Genomic DNA, 24,079 nt, shown 5'->3' with positions numbered 1-24,079 from the left:
GGGCTGGGGACGGCCGCCGGCCGACTACCTGGGAGAGTCCGGCCGGCGGCCGGGTCCCATGCGATACATCAGTGCCGCTACCCGACCTTGAAGACGCGGCTCTTGGCCTGCTGGTAGAACAGCTCAACGGCCACGGGATCCCGCAGCAGTGTAAACGACTCCGGGTAGTACCTGCGGCACGAGGGGGAGGGCGTCAGCGACCAGCAGCCTGGCTGCGCGAGTCGCAGGACGGCAACACAGCTCACAGCGCGCCGCAGCCTCCCAGCGCAGCCCAGTCAACACTCGCCCCGTGCGGCCTGCCGCCACACACGGCTGTCCACCGAGCGAACATCACACACGGCTGTCCACCGTACGAACATCACACACGGCTGTCCACCGTACGAACATCACACACGGCTGTCCACCGTACGAACATCACACACGGCTGTCCACCGTGCGAACATCACACACGGCTGTCCACCGTGCGAACATCACACACGGCTGTCCACCGTGCGAACATCACACACGGCTGTCCACCGTGCGAACACCACACACGGCTGTCCACCGTACGAACATCACACACGGCTGTCCACCATGCGAACATCACACACGGCTGTCCACCGTGCGAACACCACACACGGCTGTCCACCGTGCGAACATCACACACGGCTGTCCACCGTGCGAACATCACACACGGCTGTCCACCGTACGAACATCACACATGGTTGTCCACCGTGCGAACATCACACACGGCTGTCCACCGTACGAACATCACACACGGCTGTCCACCGTACGAACATCACACACGGCTGTCCACCGTACGAACATCACACACGGCTGTCCACCGTACGAACATCACACACGGCTGTCCACCGTGCGAACATCACACACGGCTGTCCACCGTGCGAGCATCACACACGGCTGTCCACCGTGCGAACATCACACACGGCTGTCCACCGTACGAACATCACACACGGCTGTCCACCGTGCGAACATCACACACGGCTGTCCACCGTACGAACATCACACACGGCTGTCCACCGTACGAACATCACACACGGCTGTCCACCGTGCGAACATCACACACGGCTGTCCACCGTACGAACATCACACATGGTTGTCCACCGTGCGAACATCACACACGGCTGTCCACTGTACGAACATCACACACGGGTGACCACCGTGCGAACATTACACTCGGCTGACCACCGTACGAACATCAAACACGGCTATCCACCGTACGAACATCAAACACGGCTGTCCACCGTACAGACATCACACACGGCTGTCCACCGTACGAACATCACACATGGCTGTCCACTGTACGAACATCACACACGGCTGTACGACCACGGCCGACCGTGGTCGTACAGCCGACCGACCGGAGCCCCTGCACCGTCACTCGACCCGTGCACCGCCGGACGTCGGCTGCGGCGGCGGCCCCCGTGGGGCGGCTCGACGCCAGCCGGCTTGTCCGCGCCCGACAGGCCAGGCTCTCGCCGGCCTCACTCACCGGACCAAGAAGTGCAGGACGAGCGGGCCGCCCCGGGGCAGGTCATGCTCCAGCACGCGCACGTCCGGGTGCAGCCACTGGTTCTCGCCGCTGCAACGGACAGACGTGCCGAGTCAGGTCAGGTCGAGACAGGTGCGGGGACACGCCGAGAGCACCACAGCGAGCACAGGGTACCGCGGGTACCGCCGGGTACACGACGGTCCAGACAAGCGGCGGAGATTCTCAGAAGTGATCGCCCCTTCATGGGCGAGTTTTTCCACGAATAACTTCCCGACAGGAAAACACACTACGGAACAATTAAGAAACCGAGTAACAATTAACGCAGAAACGCTATGATTACCGTTTTTGCCGTCATGCCTTTGCTGCATCCTGAGATATTGCTAACTCAAGCTATATCATACGTTCCCGGAGGGCGGGTAATTGGGTTAATTGTCTGTTTTCCGTCCAAACGCACGCAATGTCGGGTAATGACCAGTCTCCCCTGAGCCGGCGCTGCCAACGACACACATTCTGGCCCGGCACTGGGGTAATCGTTCTTCGTCAGGTCGCTCGCCTGCCCTGAGCTGCATCGCCAGTCCAGCGCCGCTCCCAGGCACGGCGTCGGAACACCGAGAGCCTCGGACGGCGGCGCCAGCACCAGGTGGGGCCGCCGTCCATGGGCTGACGGATTTTTTGGCTGCAAAAGGATTTCGGTAGCTCCTGAATGTTCGCCCCTCCCCCTCCCCCTACCAACCGCGTCGCGTGTCCCGGTTTGCGCCACCGCAGCGCGGTCCCGGCCGGACCCTCTGCGCCTTAGCGGTGTCCGCTGGGCCGGTCCAGGCTCGGGCCCGCCTCCGACCGGCCGCTGCCGGCCACACATTCCTGTCGGCGCGGCCCGGGCGACCCGCCGCTCGCGGCGGCCGCCGGCGCAGGGGCGGCGGCCGCCGCCGGCCGGGGCCGGGCGGGCCTGTGTACCGCCCGGCGGCGGTCTGCTGCAGCTAAGGGCGCAGCCGTGCGCATGAAGAAGTGAAGACGGCGGGAGAGATCAGCATGACAATCGAATCCGAAGCGATGATTGTAACGGGGAAAACACAACAATCGCGCCCTTCACGACCGGTGTTGGGTCGAAGACTATTCCAGCAGAACTGCACGCGACGAACACCCCTGCAGTTACGAGAATAGCTGCTGCAGGCTTGGTATTGGTCAGGTTCGGTCAAGGGTTTGTTCATACCCAGCCGGGCCCCGTCGACGTTTCTGAACTAAAGAATGGTCGGGGACACTGTAGAGACTCGCTCCAGTACGACGGAATGCACTTCGAAGGGCACGTTCGCTCTCAATGCCAGTTCCTGACGCCAGCGCAGGCCACGGCGATATCCATTCAACCAGTGCCTCCACGACAGCGGCGTTTGTTCCCGTCCAACAAGCACACGCACAGTCATGGTTGCCCCGGTGGAGAGCACGACGACACAATCGAATGAAGAACGCATTCCATCAGAGAAAACAGAAACGGTTCTGGTCCCTTGGGCACCACTCCCATACCCATCAACTCTCCGTATCGATATGGCTTATGAATAAGCTGGCAGCGCCGAATTGATTCCCCTCCGACTGACTGGGAACAGCAGTTGGCGGACTGAATACAAGCCAACGCCCTGGCACAAGGGCGATTATCTCCTCCGTTTTAGGAGAAGCCCGTGAAATGAACGAGCGGCACGTCAGCAGCCATCAGCTAATAGATCACCGCGGGCGTCTAAAACGGCGCACAATGTATCATGAGGCACCAAGGCCAAACGCCACCCGAGCACATTGACATCAGGCGGAGCGGAGTCAGTGGCGCGGCCAGGGGGCGGGGGAGGGGGGGGGGGGGGCTAATGGGGCTTTAGAGGCCCCAGCCCTGCAGTCTGGTTCGGGCGAAATTCTTCTTCACCATGACACTACTGTGTATAATTTTGGGATCTAGTGATCAGAAAAGCCGCGTCAGTTGCAAATCTCATCGACACTCCCATGAGCGACGTTAAGTCGAGCCAAACAACCGTAGTTTAACGACAAGACCGAGCGAGCGAACATGTGCGGTACACAGCTGAAACCATTGTTTAAGGCACCAGGACAAACCAACACCCATAGCTCATTGAAAGGCTAGGTGCTGTGCGTTTCAGCGTTTGTGAGATCTGTCAGTTCACAGCGTGTAAGTGCTGTCAGTGCGAGTGCGACTCGCTCGTAAAATAGCCCCCCGTCACAAATCACGATAGCTCCTCCTCCCTACCCCCCTGCCACTGCAACTCTTGTCTCCGCCTCTGAACGGAGCGCATCCACAACACTCAGCGAGGACATGGACGACACTAAAATGTCCCCGATCGATGCATGATCATAATGCACGCACGTAACCGGGAGCGTCATGTACCGTGATTTCCCTCCCAACGGGCGGTTAAACGGGCTCTGTGCTGCGGCGCATTAGCAGAGACCCCTGCGGATGTCAGCAGACAGCAGGCTCGATAAGCGGTGGCCACGCCCCTCTACCTCCCCCTTCTGGCCAAAAAGGCACTCCCCGGCCCCGACCCGGTCCGGGAGGCACTTCCCGGGCCCCCACTCGTCCCACAGGGCCGCAGGGCAGGTCTACGACAAACGAAACCAGATTGAAGAAGGAAAAGTTCGTTGCCACTGAGGCGATGGGCGAGTTAGTACGCAGGATACGTATACCGCAATCAGTCAGACAGCGCTCGTGAAAATGACAGTTGGCCAATGGATACGAGCCAAAATAGCACAGGCGTAATGCACTGCTATCAGCTGGTCCCATTACCTGCGCCTGTTAGCCTGTACCCATCACTTAACGGAAAATCGATGCGACCACGCGTTGAGGACTCTACTGCAGGCGACATGTGGGCATGCAGCTCGGTACCAAAGATCTTGAAGTGTTGCAAGCAATAGCTTAGTGCGAGGCCACATCAGTAAATCAGGGAGGAGTCGAAGAACCGCGCGGGCAAAAATCAAATCACGATTGCAGCAGGCCGACCTCGCACAAATCATTCCGGTAGAGCCACCCCACGAGCGAGCCGCGGGGAGCAGCCGCCCTGCGTGCCCCACGGCCCACCTTTGCGCGGAGCCATTTCATGCTCGACCGGCTGAAAGCGCATGTCCGCTCGGCGATCTAGATAGCGCAGCCCAAGCTGTGGGAAGTTCCCAGCGACTGCGGGTGCCGCACCGTCACGAGGGTCCACCAGATGGCGCCGGCGCCGCCCTCAGCTCCACGCGCCAACGGTACGCACACCGCCGGAGACACAATCTCCCCACAATCAAAAGCGCATTTGCTGGGGCGGCGGGTCATTACGGGCGCGGCGAGCGCCGGCCGCCGCCGCGCCACAAAGGCCGCAGCGGGCCCAGGTGGCGCGTGGCGCTCGCCGCCGCGTTTTACGCGCTCGTAAACAGTTGTTTGGCGCGCGAGCGACGCGGCCCGTCGGTGACACAATGCGCGCGACGCGGGCCAACGGCCGGTCCGGGTCGGCACCGGGCCGACCGGCCGGCAACAGATGGCGCTGACGTGGGCTCCGCGCCGCCGCCGAGAGGGCGGCCCTGACGTCCGTGGTCAGGCGGCCTGGGGCGGCCGCGCGACACGGCCGGAGGACAAGCACCCATCGCGAGACGAGCCGGCAGCGGTCGCACGAGCCGCTCCGGAAGAAAGTGCGGCGCGTCGCGCGCTGTCGCCGCGTGGCGCCCGACCGGCGATGAGTGTCGACCGGCGGACGCGGCCGGACGGAAGGTGAGTCACTCACCGCGTCCTCGCGCAAGAGGCTGCTGTCTCCGCGGCGCTGCCCACGCGGACCTGATTCACGCGCGCCGCGGTGTCCGGCCACAGCTGGGCAGAGCACGAGCTGACGCATCGACCGAGCCGCGGGCACGTGCAGCGGCGGCAGGGAGTCAACATTACGAGGGGCAAATGAACCTCTTGAAATAGATCCATAACATGTGCACTAGGACCAGGATTCACCACGACCAATCTCCACGACCTGATCACGAACATTGCCCAGCCATGACACATGCTTACATAGCTCACAAAGCCCGTTATCTCAATATCACGCACCAAGCCTTAGTGGGTGAGCTTCTGCCTTACAGCTGGCGACAGGGGAGAGGTATCGACGGTCTGCGCACTGCCACAGGCCACTGCTGGCGACAGGGGAGGGGTATCGACGGTCTGCCACAGGCCACTGCTGGCGACAGGGGAGGAGTGTCGACGGTCTGCGCACTGCCACGGGCCACTGCTGGCAACAGGGGAGGGGTTTCGACGGTCTGCGCACTGCCACGGGCCACTGCTGGCGACAGGGGAGGGATATCGACGGTCTGCGCACTGCCACAGGCCACTGCTGGCGACAGGGGAGGGTATCGACGGTCTACGCACTGCCACAGGCCACTGCTGGCGACAGGGGAGGAGTGTCGACGGTCTGCGCACTGCCACAGGCCACTGCTGGCGACAGGAAAGGAGCATCGACGGTCTGCACACTGCCACAGGCCACTGCTGGCGACAGGGGAGGAGTATCGACGGTCTGCCACAGGCCACTGCTGGCGACAGGGGAGGGGTATCGACGGTCTGCGCACTGCCACAGGCCACTGCTGGCGACAGGGGAGGAGTGTCGACGGTCTGCGCACTGCCACAGGCCACTGCTGGCGACAGGAAAGGAGCATCGACGGTCTGCACACTGCCACAGGCCACTGCTGGCGACAGGGGAGGAGTATCGACGGTCTGCGCACTGCCACAGGCCACTGCTGGCGACAGGGGAGGAGTATCGACGGTCTGCCACAGGCCACTGCTGGCGACAGGGGAGGGGTATCGACGGTCTGCGCACTGCCACAGGCCACTGCTGGCGACAGAGGAGGAGTATCGACGGTCTGCCCGCTGCCACAGGCCACTGCTGGCGACAGGGGAGGGGTATCGACGGTCTGCCACAGGCCACTGCTGGCGACAGGGGAGGGGTATCGACGGTCTGCGCACTGCCACAGGCCACTGCTGGCGACAGGGGAGGGGTGTCGACGGTCTGCCCGCTGCCACAGGCCACAGCTGGCGACAGGGGAGGAGTGTCGACGGTCTGCGCACTGCCACAGGCCACTGCTGGCGACAGGGGAGGGGTGTCGACGGTCTGCCACAGGCCACTGCTGGCGCAGCTCAAAGCGCTGACTTATGAAGAGTTGAGATTTCCATGATAGGTGTGTCAGAACGTTCCCACTGTTCAAACGGACCGTATGATGACGAAACGAATGCTTGAGTGCTTTCCTATTCATGACGGCCGCGTCCGTAAGTAAATTAAACCGGACTGGTGGGCTTCGGACGGACGGACATTCCGGTCAGACAAACCATCAGCTCGGCATGGAACGGGCCGATGCCGAACCATGAGATCAGTGACGAACCGAGAATAAAGAGGTTCATTCAGCTGTGGGGCAAACTTTTTTGGTGAAATGGCTTGAGTGGTTCTGGTGACATCTTCATGTATGACAGGCTACACAAGATGACAGGAAAAACGCTGCCAAACCTCTCGGGATTGTACAATCGTGACAGGTGGGGACGGCTTCACAACTTTTCCCGATACAATATGCCAGTGAATGTGCATCACATAATTTGTAAGCCAGGCACACCGCACATTGAAAGCATGGGGTCCCTGTGTCGTCCATAACAATATGGAGTGGGGACAATCCGTACATCTGAATTCTGGAGACAAAATTGTCAGCCCAATCCCTGCCTTAATGGCTTTGGAACTGTTGTACGTAAGCTTGTGTTTGACCCCGGTGGGGTCTAACCCGACTTTGGCAACCATTCCGTTTCCATTCAGTTTCCATTCAATGTCCATTCCGCAACCATTCCGTTTTGGCTGGAATTCGATTCGGGTTCAGCTCCAATGGTTAAATGGCTGAATCCGATCAGGAATTGGCCCCCATAGTTGACGAAGATATCATAATTGACTCCCGTCTGCCATGAAAACACCCTGTCCACGAAATGATCCCACGACGACGCCGGAGCGACATCATAAAATAATTTCGACGATAGTCTGCGTGTTATGTTTGTGCGGCGACGAATACACCTTCGAAAATTCGAAGGTGTAATTCGCTGTCCAGTTAGGTGTGCAAGGCCACGCACACCTAAGTATGCTGCTTCACGATCGGAATACTGAATCTGCGCCTACCATAATACAAACCGCCTCTCCACGGTTCATGGAAATTCATCGGCCATGTCGGCACACTACATTTCTGCGAACTTGGAGCCCAGTATCACGATAAGAGCAGGCTTCGGTTCTCATGAATTAAATATCACTCAACGGACATCGTGGTCGAAGTCGGGTCTGAACATAACATCATGGACATAAAAGCGGTCAAGTAACGCCAGCAGACCTCCAGTCGTTAGTTGCCCTGCCACCAGTTCTGGCTAGTGTCGTCATGACCGCGTCGGCTTACTCTGGCCACCTAGCGGGAATCTCTCAAACCAAGAGTTCAAAAACTCCACGCGACAGGCGGCGGACGAAAGGCGGCACAGGCACCGTTGATTTCGGCAACAAGGGGGCGAATCCAGACGAAGGAGAACACAAGTTTCCAGTATATACGAGGAAAACAAAAATCTTCAAATTCTAAAAAAGGTGCAGCAATGACAACAGGAGACGGGCATCCGGCAGCAAAACAGACGACTCGCGTTACCAGAAGCTCTATGGTCAACGAACCACCACGACGACTACAATGTACGAGAAGTAAAAAAGGTCAGACAATCTGATAACCAGCGCGCCGGAAGCCACTGAATGCCTGCGAATGAAGCCAATTGTCCCTGCCACTGTCAGCGGCACCTGGTGACCGCTGGTCTGACACCAGCCCGCCCAACCTGGTTTGGACACGGAAGAGTGACAAAATGACCTGCAACGGCCCGACCACCTTCTGAACGCTAGAAAGCACAATGACAACGGACTTGCGGGCGATTTCGATTTCATAAGCAGCACACCAGTGTTGCGAGGGCGGCGCGGTCAGCTCGTGAGGCGGGGGCCGCTCTCACCACCGGCGGCGGGTGGGCAGGTTCCCTGGGCACGACTCCAGGCACGACATGCGCCACGTGTAATCGGGTCCTACGACAGGCTGCTCCATCAGGACAGAGAAGGGATCATAAGCAGCAGTAAGCTTCATAAACAGCGATTGTAGGCCTAGTGGCGTGGCCTTGACGGACATGTTTGCGATTCCACCGACGGGATGGCCACTGGATCCAACGCATGCGGCTTCTCATGCGCGAGAGGGTTCTGTGAGCGTAATCTGAGGATCAACAAGCTCTGCCTCGTTTAACATCTGATGTGAATAGTATTTCTCTCAAATACTCGGAATAAGATAAGCAAAACTACGACACAGTGTGACATAAGGCTAACTGCACTAAAATAACCTACTTAACCCGAAGTCTGCCGCATTTTATTTTCGGCAACATTCTAAATACTACAGATATGCGCAACGCATGTCGCATTTTACGCCACATGCCGACAGCACCACCGTGTGCTCCACAGCCGACCCGTCTCTAGCCACAGGACCGCACCATCAGGGTCAGGACACCGCACAATGACGCACGGCGCGCCCCCGGCCGCCCGCATCAGACTGGTCCCGATCGGAGGCCGGCGACACGCTCCAAGCCGGGGTCGCTGAGCTCCAGCAGCCCCGGCGTGTTGGGGCGTCAGAGGCGCGGGGAGGCGGCCGAGCCTCCAGACCGCGCTGCTCACCAGCGGCGGTCCCCGAGCAGCGTGCCAACCCGGCCCCGTGTGACCCGACGTCTTCGGCTGCCGCTGTGATGCGGTCGGCCGCTGTAATTGCGCTGTGAGCGTCGTCATTGAACTTCCTCGCGCTCGCACTCACTTAAAAAACACTTCGCTCAAGCGACCGGTAACCGCAACTGAAGCCATCCTAGTTCATTGCGACGTTCACTCAGTCCAAGCCTTCCGTCTCGCCCACTCACGGCAATAAATCGAACAACTCCACCAAACCACCTGGTTGTCTGATGGACAACCAAATAATGACAGACCTTTGTGAAACTCTGAGAGATTCCAATTAAAAACGGGAGTGAGGAGAAATATATTGATTGATCAGGAGCTGTTAGGCCACACAATCGGCGTTTCTTTCCCTCCACCAAGCCACACACACCGTCTGTTCGGAATCGGTTCGGAACCGGGGCTCACCTTGCTTCCGCGCACACATGTCTTTTGGAATGATACTCGGAAACGCTCATCTCTCTCACATTTAGCCCCTGGTATCCCTGGTCTGCACCGCTGAATAATAAATGCTCGACTACCTTGTCTTCATTAGCTGTCTCGCTTAGTCGTCTGCTATTTCAGTTGGATGGCTCGAAGTTTAAATGACAGGCCCATTCCTGCCATCAATGATAAAGTACCACGGCGCTTCATCGCCAGCGGGCCGGCCGCTTCACTGTCAGCGGGCCGGCCGCTTCACTGTCAGCGGGCCGGCCGCTTCACTGTCTGCGGGCCAGCCGCTTCACCGTCAGCGGGCCGGCCGCTTCACTGTCAGCGGGCCGTCCGCTTCACTGTCAGTGGGCCGGCCGTTTCATTGTCAGCGGACCGGCCGCTTCATCGTCAGCGGGCACGCCGCTTCATCACCAGCGGACCGGCCGCTTCACTGTCAACGGGCCGGCCGCTTCACTGTCAGCGGGCCGGCCGCTTCATTGTCAGCGGACCGACCGCTTCACTGTCAACCGGCCGGCCGCTTCATTGTCAGCGGACCGGCCGCTTCATCGTCAGCGGATAGGCCGCTTCATCGCCAGCGGGCCAGTCGCTTCGTCGCCAGCGGGCCGGCCGCTTCATCATCGCCAGCAAGTCGGCCGCTTCATTGCCAGCGGGCCGGCCGCTTCATCGTCAGCGGTCCGGCCGCTTCATCGCCAGCAGGCCGATCGCTTCATCGCCAGCGGGCCGGCCGCTTCATCGCCAGCAGGCCGGCCGCTTCATCGCCAGCGGGCCGACCGCTTCATCGCCAGCAGGCCGACCGCTTCATCGCCAGCGGGCCGGCCGCTTCAGACGCTCTCACGGCTCCCGCGCGGCCGCTGGCCTGCCGCCGTCCAACACAGCGCCGCAGCTCGTCTGAAGGCAGACTGTTACGTCACCGGCGGCTGGACACGACCGCTCCCCGTGACTGTTTACGGTGGGTGTCCACACGGAGCCGGAGCTGGAGGGGGAGATGGCGGGGCGTCCCCGCATGCCGGAGACGCCTCCTCCCGGCGAGCACCTGCACACCTGCACGATCGCTCTCCGAGCCCGGCCGTGCCGCGCTGTCTGCCGCTGCACGGCTGGCCTGCGCATCTGCACGGCCGCCACTCATAGCCCGCCGGTGTCGGGGACGTCCCAAGTCCCATCAACGGTGTGCTCCGCTGGCCACGTCCCATCAACGGTGTGCTCCGCTGGCTACGTCCCATCAACGGTGTGCTCTGCTGACCACGTCTCATCACTGGTAGCCCATCACCGGTGTCCTTCAGCGACCACGTCCCATCACCGGTGTCCTCCACTGACCACGTCCCGTCACCGGTGTCCACTAACCGCGTCCCGTCACCGGTGTCCTCCACTGACCACGTCCCGTCACCGGTGTCCTCCACTGACCACGTCTCGTCACCGGCGTCCTCCACTGACCACGTCCCGTCACCGGTGTCCTCCACTGACCACGTCTCGTCACCGGCGTCCTCCACTGACCACGTCCCGTCACCGGTGTCCTCCACTGACCACGTCTCGTCACCGGCGTCCTCCACTGACCACGTCCCGTCACCGGTGTCCTCCACTGACCACGTCCCGTCACCGGTGTCCTCCACTGACCACGTCCCGTCACCGGTGTCCTCCACTGACCACGTCCCGTCACCGGTGTCCTCCACTGACCACGTCTCGTCACCGGTGTCCTCCACCGACCACGTCCCGTCACCGGTGTCCTCCACTGACCACGTCTCGTCACCGGCGTCCTCCACTGACCACGTCCCGTCACCGGTGTCCTCCACTGACCACGTCTCGTCACCGGCGTCCTCCACTGACCACGTCCCGTCACCGGTGTCCTCCACTGACCACGTCTCGTCACCGGCGTCCTCCACTGACCACGTCCCGTCACCGGTGTCCTCCACTGACCACGTCCCGTCACCGTCACCAGATTAGTTAAACACGCCTTCGCCGTGCAGTGCGAGGCTCAGATTTTCTCACGGACATGGCGAGCAATCCCTAGACATTGTACTAATGTGAGAATATCATCCTTCCAGGAATGATCACGGAGCTCTTCAGACGCGTCGGCGGGAGGGACGACGATGTAGCGGTGGTAAATCTTCAGGCATTGTTAGCGGAAGAACGATGGGCCTGGCTATCATTACCAGCCCACTCGACCGTGCCACGTTAGAACCAAAAGCGCTGCCGGGCTTCCCGAGATTTTCATAGAAATGCGGCCTATTCAGCCGTTGCCGTAGCCGGCATTTCCCGGCACCAGGCGCTCTTCTGAGAGGCCGCCGGTGATGATGAATCACGCTCCGTGGGACGACGCTGGGATGGCGCCGCGGCCGGTCCGGCGTCCGGCGTCCGGCGGCGGCGGCGGCGGCGGCGTCCAGTGACAGCCCCACGTGCCTCGGTCGGAGAGGACAGCCCGTGGCCAGCCCGACGTCCAGTGACAGCCCCACGTGTCTCGGTCGGAGAGGACGGCCCGTGGCCGGCCCGACGTCCAGTGACAGCCCCACGTGTCTCGATCGGAGAGGACGGCCCGTGGCCGGCCCGAGGTCCAGTGACGGTCATAAGTTTCTCCGTCGGAGAGAACGGCACTGACTGGTAACCGGGAGGGGCACGTTTGCAGTTGAACTCACTGTCCAGACGTTCAGTTTACTTTAGTATGTACATTACAAAGCAACGCAGGCCAAAGACACAACAGCAAGTGTTGGGAATAGCATTAAGCTTCACATGGTTGTACAAGGAGTCCTCCATAAAGTTGGTCTTGCTCAAATAACATTCAACGCATCCAACGGAACATTAAACGACTCCATCACGATTTGCCGCAACATCAGAGCGTGACACGACACTGTCCGCCCCCCCCCCCCCCCCCCCCCCTCCTCCAGCGGACTCGGGAGAGTTCGCTGGGGACCCCTTGCTGCAACTCGTTTACGTTCCATCAAACCTCCCTCCCTTCCACGCGTAACGTAAGTTATGAACCGCCCGTAAGTACTTCACCTCGGCCACAGCCTTCTGGCAAGCAAATATCTGGCCAACACATCTCGTCACTACGCGTATGCAACAAGATGCTGCATGACATCCCGCTATTTGACAAGCCATTATGCTTTCCAAAATACAACTTTCCAGTGCGCACATGAAAGCCGTCCTTGATCGAGGCTCATTTCTCAAACACGGCGTTGAGGCTCGCTACAGCCCCGTCACAGGTAATGCCTCCGCGGCATTTCGACAGGCGTGGTCATCTGTTAGCCTCCTCTCTGCCTGCGCGGGAAGTGTGCCGCCGCTGTCATGTGTCGATCCAGGCTCATTTATCAAGCACAAAGATAAACACGGCTGCCCATTGCCGTTTTGCTTCACAGAACATAACAAAAGCAAACAGAAACATAAAGCACAGACTACGGCATTTCAAGACCGCTGCTTCAGATCTCCGTCAGTCGCCACTTCCTCCACATAACTGTGACCAAAGATCTGCGGACCTCGCCGCGCCAGCAGGGGGCAGCGCTAGTGAGGGACGCGCGGCACGGTCCGAGCGGACAGCAGACATCGCCGCCACAGGTGACACCTCCGCGGCACGTTAACGGGCGCGGTCGCCTGTCAGCCTGGTCTCGGGCCGCGCCGGGCTCGGGTGGCGCGTCATCGGTGCCATGTGCGCCCACCCGGCGTCAGCCAGCTCCCCCCCCCCCCCCCACACGCAGCGCCAGGCGCGCGCGTGCCTCACGCGGAGAGCATGTGTACACAGCCACTCGGCGAGCGCCCCCGCCCCCGCCGCCGGCGCCGGCGGGGCGACGCCACGTGACCGACGACGAGGTCACGTCAGCAAGGAGGAGGGCCGCGGCGCGCCTAACGAAGGCCGCTATCGGCTGGCAAAGACGAGGTTATGTTCCCCGCGACGCGTCGCCATTAGGGACCTACGCAGCACGACGAGCGCGGACACACTGCGCGGGACACTACGACAGCGAGGCTGCGGCGAGTTCGGAGCAGACAGACAACCGATTTTTGACCCGTATATCGCAGCTAATTAGCCCGTCTTGGGTGCGGATAGCGGTGAGCCGTAGGACACTAGCTACGAGCAACACCTATTTCCCATTCGTCCTCGCACGCGCACGCCGCGCGTATTCCCCGTCCACCAATCGTTCACTCATCCGTCACGCGTGCAGTCACGCGAGCGACATTAATCTGTTCATTATTCACCACAAACCTGCTTGTTCTTTCACATTCCTATGACATCCGGCGTAACCTCGGCTCTCGCAGACGCATCGATGCCCCCCGCGCCCACCACACAAATACTTCTTGCGTCATCTGCATCCTGTCACGAGCGGCCGGCAAACTAATGATGCAAGCTCTCATTGCATTTTTTCTGTAGTCATCTCGCCGGACGAGAAAAGCCCGCACGCCCGCCCAGACATCCATCCTTGCCAGGTCTGCATCATCTCCCCGCCGTCCCGGACCAGCAGGGCACCCTCATCTCATCGGCTCCTCCGCGGCTGCCGGTGTCGTCAATCTGGTGGCCATCTCTGGCCGGCCCAGCAGACTGGGGCGGCCCCGGGAGGCGACCAGCACACACCGGACGCCAAGGCCGCGCGGCCCACCTCTCTCTCCCTCTCTCTCTCTCTCGGAGGAGTTGGACAGGCGAGAGGTGTCCGCGGTCCGCCGCGTTCGGACCCAGCGCCGCCCACGTCCTCACCGCGCGGCCGTACACCAGCCGCGGCGAGGAGGCCGGGGAGGGAGGGGCGCAGTGGAGCCCCTATCACCGGACCCAGTGCCGCCCACGTCCTCACCGCGCGGCCGTACACCAGCCACGGCGAGGAGGCCGGGGAGGGAGGGGTGCGGTGAAGCCCTTATCACGGGACCCAATGCCGCCCACGTCCTCACCGCGCGGCCGTACACCAGCCGCGGCGAGGAGGCCGGGGAGGGAGGGGCGCAGTAAAAGCCCTATCGCCGGACCCAGTGCCGCCCACGTCCTCACCGCGCGGCCGTACACCAGCCACAGCGAGGAGGCCGGGGAGGGAGGGGCGCAGTAAAAGCCCTATCACCGGACCCAGCGCCGCCCACGTCCTCACTGCGCGGCCGTACACCAGCCGCGGCGAGGAGGCCGGGGAGGGAGGGGCGCAGTAAAAGCCCTATCACCGGACCCAGTGCCGCCCACGTCCTCACCGCGCGGCCGTACACCAGCCGCGGCGAGGAGGCCGGGGAAGGAGGGGTGCAGTGGAAGCCCGTACCACCGGGCCCAGCGCCGCTCACGCCCACACCACGCGGCCATACACCAGCCGCGGCGAGGAGGCCGGGGAGGGAGGGGCGCAGTAAAAGCCCTATCACCGGACCCAGTGCCGCCCACGTCCTCACCGCGCGGCCGTACACCAGCCGCGACGAGGAGGCCGGGGAGGGAGGGGCGCAGTGGAGCCCCTATCACCGGACCCAGCGCCGCCCACGTCCTCACCGCGCGGCCGTACACCAGCCGCGGCGAGGAGGCCGGGGAAGGAGGGGTGCAGTGGAAGCCCGTACCACCGGGCCCAGCGCCGCCCACGCCCACACCACGCGGCCATACACCAGCCGCGGCGAGGAGGCCGGGGAGGGAGGGGCGCAGTAAAAGCCCTATCACCGGACCCAGCGCCGCCCACGTCCTCAGCGCGCGGCCGTACACCAGCCGCGGCGAGGAGGCCGGGGAGGGAGGGGCGCGGTGAAGCCCTGTCATCCCCGAGACCGCACACTGAGCGCCGACACGTGATGAGGCCCGACAGAGGATGCTGCGGTCAGCGGTCGGCCACCGCGCGTCAGTGGCTGGCGGCGACCACACACAGCCGTCACCAGCCTTTGCAGGAAGAAAACGGGTGCTATCAGCGATCCTGGCAGGGCGTGGAACTAGAGCTTACAACAGCCTGGCCAGCGGCGGCTACACGGCGAGTTTTGGTCGCAGGCGGTAGCAGCGAAATGGACACTGACAAGATTGCGGTCACGGGATAGCGTGTCAGCAATCTTGCAGCCTCTGGGAAGGCATCACCGCAGACCTCGTGGGCAATGGGCGAAGACTGACGGCTGTTTCAAATCGGGCCACAGAGACCGTGTGTTTTAAGAGCCCCACACCACTGATTAGGACATTCCTCACTACCACGTCATCATAGAACCGCTTGATCATCAGCTGACTGCTCACTTCACACCACGACAGAAGGCCGCTGCAGCTTATTGTGGCCACAGTTTCACTGGACACGACTGACCAGCGTGGGATCACTCTCATGTATCCACCCCCTGTCGGTGGGGAGCAACGCCGGAGCCGCCGCACTTCGGATGCCAACCGTCCGGCATGAGGGCCACGCGCGGAACCCAGAGCAAGGCTAATCTGAGTCGGAGCGTTTTTTTTTTACCCGAAACTTTGACATTCCTCCCCCAATCTAACCCAGCCAAGACTGACTGCGGCCTATAGCCAACGCGGGCACATCCAAATCTACTCCGACCCCGCAGCTACACACTACACACTACACACACTGCACACTACACTACAGTAAATGATTCAAGTGTCGCCAGCGGAACACGTGTGAAAGGCACCGGTTGTACACTGCTGTGAAGATCTTCAGCTGCGGGTTATTATTCCCGGCACGGCCGAGCGCACGCCTCGCGTGCAGTGCCGCGGTGAACGCAAACCAGGTCACGGGCCGCACAACGCGCGCGTCCGCCGCGCGTGCGGTAGACGCGGCGCGGCTCCTCCGCCGTCTGTGCCGCCAATGGCACCTCCCAACCTACCAGCATTCAGTCTCCGTGCCCCGTACCGAAAAGAAAATGAAAAATCTACCTCCCATTTTGCGCTAGCTAATCAAGGAAATGAGAATTTACGCTAGCGGAGGGTTCGTTTCATTCTTAAGTGAGGACCGCAGAGGTGGTCCTATAAAAGCTGCCAACCTTTGCTAGGGTACAAGGAAATCGAAAATAAAGCTGATTTGATGATCATCCTACCCTCATTACCTTTATCGCCAGGTTTTCACCATTTTACACGCTTTGTGGGAATGGGGTCTGACTTGGGATGGGGCGAACAAGGAGTTGTACGCCACTGCAATGCTAAAGAGGTCTACGGAAAACACGAATCTTTAATCTAACTTGAGCCATCCCCTCCAGACCAAATCGGCGCCTTTCCCTTTCCATCATATTACTTCTGCAAACGTTTTTTCCCGACATTGGCCCAGCAGGAGGGAGTAGCAACTGTTGTCAGTGCTTTCATTTCAGCGGTGCTTTTACGACGGAAAACAGGGCACAAGCGTGCTGATGCCTCGAGCTTTCGTGATTTCTTATTGACGGGATAGGGGGTTTGGAGTGATTTAGTCGTTAATCAGAATGCTGGGCTCATTCTCGAATAAATCAACTTAAAACTAATTTTGACCGCGCCCAACTATTTCATATCAGGAAATATCTATTCATCCATGCTGTTTCATTAGATGCTGAGGAGATGAAGACAAATTTACAACGCCAAACAGCTCGAGACATTTTTCAGGACACAGTTGACCCCATACAACTTCGCATCTCAGTGAAACGTGCCATCTCAATTCTCACGGACTTTTGATCGACGCCAAACTCAATAAAAGTTCGGGTCACCAGTGAACTCTGTCATCTCATTTCTCTCGGACTTTTGATTGACGTAAAGCCAATCTTGCACCGCGATCAGAGCCTCTCGTTTCAGCTGACGCAGCGATCAGTAGCAGACCGACGGCTATCGCTTCAGCGCCCTTCTGGTAAAAATATTTGTCTCGCGTTAAGAGCGCTGTAGAAAAGGCACCAACTGTTTGACAGCTGAGCGCCATGTCAGCAGACGCAGCGGGCCGAGACCACAGGGAGATATGACGTCATTGGGAGGGCGCCGCCAGCGCTTCGGTTCAGAAAATGTGTCGATTGAAGATAAACAGCTGAACAAGCGCTCGGTGGCGCCGAGCCACACGAGTTACGAGACCTGCTGAAAAAGACCGAGGTCGGTACTCACGTATCTCCACGATAGGCGACGCCGAAGTACTTGCGCTCCTTAAGCGAGCAGTGAGAGGCGACGATGTCGGCCAGCTCGGAGGTCAGCAGCCGCAGCTGGACGGAGACCTCAAACCGGCGCTCGTCTGGCAGCACCACGTGACAGCGCCGACCCGACGGCGGCACCTGGCGACGGGGGCGGGGTCAGGTCAGGTCAGGTCAGGTCAGACACCGCAGCTGGACGGAGACCTCGAACAGGCGCTCGTCCGGCAGCACCACGTGACAGCGCCGACCCGACGGCGGCACCTGGCGACGGGGGCGGGGTCAGGTCAGGTCAGGTCAGGTCAGACACCGCAGCTGGACGGAGACCTCAAACCGGCGCTCGTCTGGCAGCACCACGTGACAGCGCCGACCCGACGGCGGCACCTGGCGACGGGGGGCGGGGTCAGATCAGGTCAGGTCAGACACCGCAGCTGGACGGAGACCTCAAACCGGCGCTCGTCCGGCAGCACCACGTGACAGCGCCGACCCGACGGCGGCACCTGGCGACGGGGGGCGGTCAGGTCAGGCCAAGCCAGACACCGCACTTCTGAGTTGACCTCAGGGCGGCGCCAGCGGAACGGGTGAGGCCACGCCAGGTCGCAGAGGACAACGTGACACACCACCGCATGTCAAGTGGTCATCACCGGGCACAGATCAGATCAGACGCTATCTCATAGCTTTGCACCAACTGTTGATGACTCTTAAGCATCAGGATTACTGCAGCAACACGCCGTTACAATGCAACTGCAGCGATTATCACCCTATCAAAGAAAGCCGCCCGTTGTCTCGTCAAGGGTCACCAACTTGCCTCTTACGTGTGGAATCGCCCCCACCTCTCCCGCACCGCCGTCACGTGCACACTCTGGTGCCGGGGAGTCGAACAGCCGCGGGCTCAGAGTCGTCCCCGCCCCCGGAGCGGCTCTGCCTCGACCGGCGTCCAGAGGCCGACCAGCCGCCCGCACCGCGCCGAGAGCGTGTTCTCGACACGCACGGGGGACCGCTCAGAAGTCAGCAGCATTGTCGGTGGCCGCCTGGGTGGCGCAGACCAACCGCAGGTTTAAGGCCAGCAGGGGACCACAGGGAAGGGGACGGAGGGGGGGGGGGGGAAGGCATCACGCGCCTCCAACCGCCGCCGTAAAATTGTATGGGTCGTGGCGGCAGACGAAAGGGGTGGTAAAGTCCCGTGATTGCTCGATATCTGCCAGACAACATAATCTCAGGGGATGAATCATGATCAGAGCAGCGAGAACAAATCGCTGCCCTCAAAGCCGGCGGTTCTCATAACGCGGCGTGTGTGCCTGGTGAATGTAGCGCAGCTATCGTGCATTGATGCGACACCTCGTTCCCAGTTCGCAACAGCCGATAAAAGCCAGTTTATTGCCCAGCGCACAAAGGGGCCGGTAGCTGCAGTTTGCACGAATTGGGCCCAGCCCGCCGTCTGCTAAATGGCCGGCGCTTCCGTGGGCGGGGTTCATTGGGCGGCGGCTGCTGTTCTGAATGAAGTCATGCCCATCTGTGCAGCGCGCTCATAACCGTGATCGTGCGCTGCTGACAATGCTCTCCTCAACCGGTGTTCGAGGACATCGCACCGGATATACCGTGCAAAACCGCCGCGTGAGTGCATTTCGTTTGCTTCATGCGCACAATCATGTGCGCTACATTCAGATCCACTCGCACGGATGCGTTTGCAGCAAATACGTGGCGCCGGGTTGATGAGACGAGTCTTAATCTCTAGCTTCCTCGGCGATACCGTCCTCACGAGAGTTCTCGTTCCGTGATGGGATGGCATAAGCATATCACATAAATATCAACATCGGTTGCAATGAATCATACGTCGTGGAGAACCGGCACTAATCTTACGCTTACTGCTCTAAAAGCTTTCAAAATATACACCGTACCCAGCCATCTCGAGCGGTCCTTTCGTCTCGACGGACCCGCTTCGCCGAACTTTCGAACTCGACGAACCGCAGTGGCGACGGGCAGCATCGGAATGAACACCAAGGTCTGCAGTCTTCGCCCCAGAGCCGAGGTACGATACGTGACCGGAAGATCGGCTACATCGGTACCAACACACATTTAACAGACGCTCCATTTTTCTGAGGCGTCCCAGCAGGGCGGAGCTGGCCTGGACCGTAACATCCGGACGTCCCGAGCCCCAACGGCGTCACACTAGCATGTGCCGCCCGCTCCCAGCCGAGCTGCCCTCGACACGGGTCACGCTGGGCTCGCCGCGGGTCGCCCGCACACCGCGGCTCGGCCGACCGGCGCCCATCTGGCCGGCGACGCCGCTGACCCGGGGACACCGCCGGGTCACGTGACCGACGGCCACCGACCGCAGCCTGCGCCGTCCGGCCGCGTGTCAGCAGGTCAGCCGACCCGGGCGCGTCCCGGGGCCGCGGGGAACGCCGCGGCCGGCCACCGCCGGCACCGCTCCCAGACCGTTTAACGGTGCGCGACGGCGGGGTGGCGAGACGGCGGCGCAGGTGGCGCCGGGGCCACACCGGCGTCCGGCCGCGGGTCGGAGGTCGATCGCACTGTAAGTGCGCCCGCCGCTGCCGGGCGCACCTGCTGAAACGAGCGCGCCAAACTAGCGCGACCCGCTGTTGACGGCGGCACTGCGGCAGACGATCACGGACGAACAGAAAAGATCCCCCGTTCTCTTATGACATGCTGATCGATGTAATCCAGAATGGATACATCCCTGAGTTTACAAAGCTTCGCTGTCAACGATAAGTCACGCCTTGCCAATAGCCCAGCCCAAACATCGCCTCGCGTAAGCACGCTGTGCACATCCTGCATCAACATTTATCGAGCAGCCCTATCCCTGTCAACATCGGACACCCCGCAACAATCGTGTCCTCCACTGGAAGCCTGCGAACAAGGACACGCCATCCAACTCGCAGGTGCTACGAGCTGGATTCTGGTCGTAAAACATTCCGTCATCTCATCTCAGGCCCCATGTGAGACTCCCCGTCCAGGCCCCTAACACCCAGCCGTCATCACCTGCCATAGCCGGACACCTCTGCGTCCGCACGTCACCGCCCGCCTAACCGGACAGTGCTCTACCGCCCTGGACCGGACCGACCCGGCACTGCCGCCGGCCCTTCGCCGTCGCCTCCCACCGGCCGCGACCGGTGCGGCGAACAACAGCGCGCCGGCGGAAGCATGAGCCGGCGGACGGGGCGGGCGCGGCCGCCGTCCGGTCGCCCTTCTCACGCAGCGTGCACCTTACGCAACCGCAGCGGGCGGCGCGGCCACTCGCCGGGTCAGAGGTCACGGGTCGCGGGCGGGCCGCGCCGCGCGAGACTGTGAGCGCGGTGCGGGCGATCACCGCCGGAGAGAGAGGCGCGTGAAAGCCGGCCGGCGACCGGCGGCGGCGGCGGCGGCGAGTCCCGGCGCGGCGCGGCGCGGCGCGGTGACCCTGGCCTGGCCGGTGGAGAAACTGCGCCCACCCGGCAGGCCCCGAGGAATGCGGCGAGCGCGCGGCCGCCATCAATGGGCGCACGGTGCTGGAAGTGAGCGAGAGTGGGCCGACATCAGACGCTCGCTGTCGACGCGGGGCGAGGCTGAGCCCGCGCAGAGCACGCCTGGGCAGACATCGAGACAGACTGGTTAGACACGGAGTAAGACTGGGTCGGCACAGGCACACCGCCGACACAGCGCGACTGCGTCGAGATCAGGCGCAGTCTGCCGCCTCGAGCCGACAGAGGCGTAGCCGGATCACCGTCGTAAGTGCAGAGGACACGCCTCAGTCGCCGACATGCAGACCACACAACCGACATCGCTGGGATGATAACGAAGCCAAACTTCAGGCGCAGGACGCCGCTGGGCTGAGCCTAAACACATGCTGATGGAACTGAGCTGATGCCACAGATCGGACTCTGGGACACGTCGCACCGAAGCCCCAAAACACCAACCAGTACAAGCGCGGCTGCAGCGACACCGGACGCGGGTTGACGACCGTACAGCACCACGCATCTGCCGGACCCGCCGGACGGCACCGGCACTCAACCGCGCGCTGGCCTCCCATGAGGACCAGAGCCCGCGGCTGTTACCCGCGGCAGCGCGGCCGGCCTCGGCAGACACCGGAGTCCGCGTCGCCACCGGCGCCGGATCGGTACCCGGCGCGAGCTGTTAGGACCCCGCTGGAGCTGGACTCTGACCGAGCCGCTCCGCTCGGGACGGCTACACATCCGGCTACCGCTTGGCTGCATGACTAGCCGGGTGGATCACGCTCCCGGGGACCCGGGCACGGCATTTGGAACGGCTGGGCGCTACAGGTTCTAACACGGCGAGCGCTCAGCGGACCGCGGCGGCAGCCGCGCTGCCAGTGGTTGTTTGCATCCCATATAGGCAAGGCTGCCAGCGGTTGTTTGCATCTCATATGGTTCGTCAAACAGACCGAACCGATGCGGATCCCAGAGGCGCGCTCCAAACCCATCATCTCGTCGATTGGCGAACTGTCTCTTCTCCTCTAACTATTCCGAATGTTTGAAGAGTGCGGCTCTGCATATCTACCGGGGATTTAGTTCTAGTCGACCAGAGAAGACGATCTCGGCTCCGCCAGGCGCCAGCGGACCGCGGAGTCTCGCACGACGACGTCCGAGCCCCACAGAAGCCCCACAGGACCCGCACTACGCATGTCTCGTTGCGTCGACCGTGACCCAATGCCCGAGCGGCCCCATCTGTGGGTTGAGCCGCACATTAGCCTCCGCCGCCTCCGGCGCTGGGCGGCTGGCCGCGGGAGACCTGCGACGAGCCGTCTGGCCCTGACCCGACCGCCTCGTCAGCGGGGCGACCCCACCACGACCGGGTCAAGCGGTCACGCCGCCGCAAAGTACCGCAGCCTCGGGGCCCGTCCCGCGCCCGCCATCGGGCGGGCATGTTCCCACGGAGTCGCGGAACCCCGCCAAAACAGCTCCGATCCGTCCCCATCGGCCCCTTACAGCAACAAACACTAACTTTGGCTGTGGAAATTCCTGAGCGCCAATTCAGCCTTTAATGCATACGAGAACAGGTGCACCGCGCGGCCAGGTCAAGGTTAAGAAAGCGGCGCAGACTCCTGTATAAATCAGTGTCCCAGATGCCTTGAGTGAGCCAGCCCGCAGACCAGAGCTTCTACCGCGGGCGGTGAGATGACACGAGTGAGCCGGCGCCTGGGCCAGAGCTTCTACCCCGGACAGCCCAGATGACATGAGCGAGCCAGGGCCCGGACTAGAGCTACTATCCCGGGCGGTGAGATGACATGAGTGAACCGGCGCCCGGACTAGAGCTTCTACCCCGGGCGGTGAGATGACATGAGTGAGCCGGCGCCTAGACTAGAGCTTCTACCCCGGGCAGTGAGATGACACGAGTGAGCCGGCACCTAGACTAGAGCTTCTACCCCGGGGGTGAGATGACACGAGTGAACCAGCGCCCGGACTAGAGCTTCTACCCCGGACGGTGAGATGACATGAGTGAGTCGGCGCCTAAACTAGAGCTTCTACCCCGGGCGGTGAGATGACATGAGTGAGTCGGCGCCTAAACTAGAGCTTCTACCCCGGGCGGTGAGATGACATGAGTGAGCCGGCGCCTAAACTAGAGCTTCTACCCCGGGCGGTGAGATGACATAAGTGAGCCAGCTCCCGGACTAGAGCTTCTACCCCGGGGCGGCGAGTGGGATTCCGCGGTCAGCGCTAGTCAGTCACGTGACATCCAACCAGTCACCTGCTGACAGCGCTGGTCAGTCACGTGACATCCAACCAGCCACCTGCGGCCGGCAGCTGTGCTCGGCCATCGAGCAGCGCCGGGGGAGCCGGCCCCTCGGCAGGTCCGTACGTACCGTGCGCGCCACCTCCTCCTGCACGGGCGCCAGAGACGGGATCCTCAGCCGCATCCCGGCGCGCGACTCCGACCCCGCCGAGGCGCACGGTCGTCTTGCGCACACGCTCGCAGGCGCTCGCTCCGGCGCGACCGCGGGCTACATCCGCGGCCGGGCGGCGCTGGCTACGCGTGCACTCCTCGGCGTTCGCCCCCGCAGCTCGCGTCACGTCACTGACGAGCCGACAACGTGGCCGTCTACGGCGCCGCCAGTCACTGCCAGCAGGCGCCGAACGGCGGCCGCACTCGCGGGTCGTCACAGGCAGCGGCGCCCGCACCGCCCGCGCCGCACCGCCACCGCCGGCACACTGCGCACTCGCCGGCCGGCCGCCGCGCCGTCGCCGGGCCGCTGCGCAGCGACAGCGAACGGTCGGTCGGCCGAGCGCCGCTCCGCCACCGCCGCCGTCCCCCCGCCACGCGCCGGCCAGCGGCCATAGGCACAGCGACCGAGCCGGCCTTGAACTTGAGCGTCACAAAAACTGGTCGCGGCCGGCAATGGGCCGCACACTGGGCTGCTGTCCCGATCATCCTCGCTCTCTCGGAGTCTCGTCTCGGAGTTGTGGTCCGGCACCACAGCCACCAGCCGCAT

The 24,079-nt window shown here is 61.9% G+C and overlaps 1 protein-coding gene across 1 annotated transcript; it reads right to left on the bottom strand.

The window, feature by feature from the left end:
* Nucleotides 1–86: 86 nt before the first annotated feature.
* LOC119096080 (FERM domain-containing protein 4A-like) lies at nucleotides 87–23,759 on the bottom strand (the record flags this gene model as incomplete). The annotated part of the gene is made up of 5 exons (XM_037218937.1): nucleotides 23,453–23,759; nucleotides 18,075–18,131; nucleotides 17,612–17,718; nucleotides 1,493–1,582; nucleotides 87–171 (listed from the first exon to the last, which is right to left on the bottom strand). Coding segments are annotated over exons 1-5 (393 nt in total), but the record flags the coding sequence as incomplete, so codon positions are not given.
* Between the last annotated feature and the right edge of the window lie 320 nt (nucleotides 23,760–24,079).

This window comes from Pollicipes pollicipes, unplaced genomic scaffold, assembly GCF_011947565.3.
Source record: "Pollicipes pollicipes isolate AB1234 unplaced genomic scaffold, Ppol_2.1 Scaffold_1832;HRSCAF=2141_pilon_pilon_pilon, whole genome shotgun sequence".
In the NCBI taxonomy this organism is placed as follows: Eukaryota; Metazoa; Arthropoda; class Thecostraca; order Pollicipedomorpha; family Pollicipedidae; genus Pollicipes; species Pollicipes pollicipes.
The sequence above is the reverse complement of the archived record's forward strand: the minus strand, read 5'-3'. Positions and strand labels throughout refer to the sequence as shown.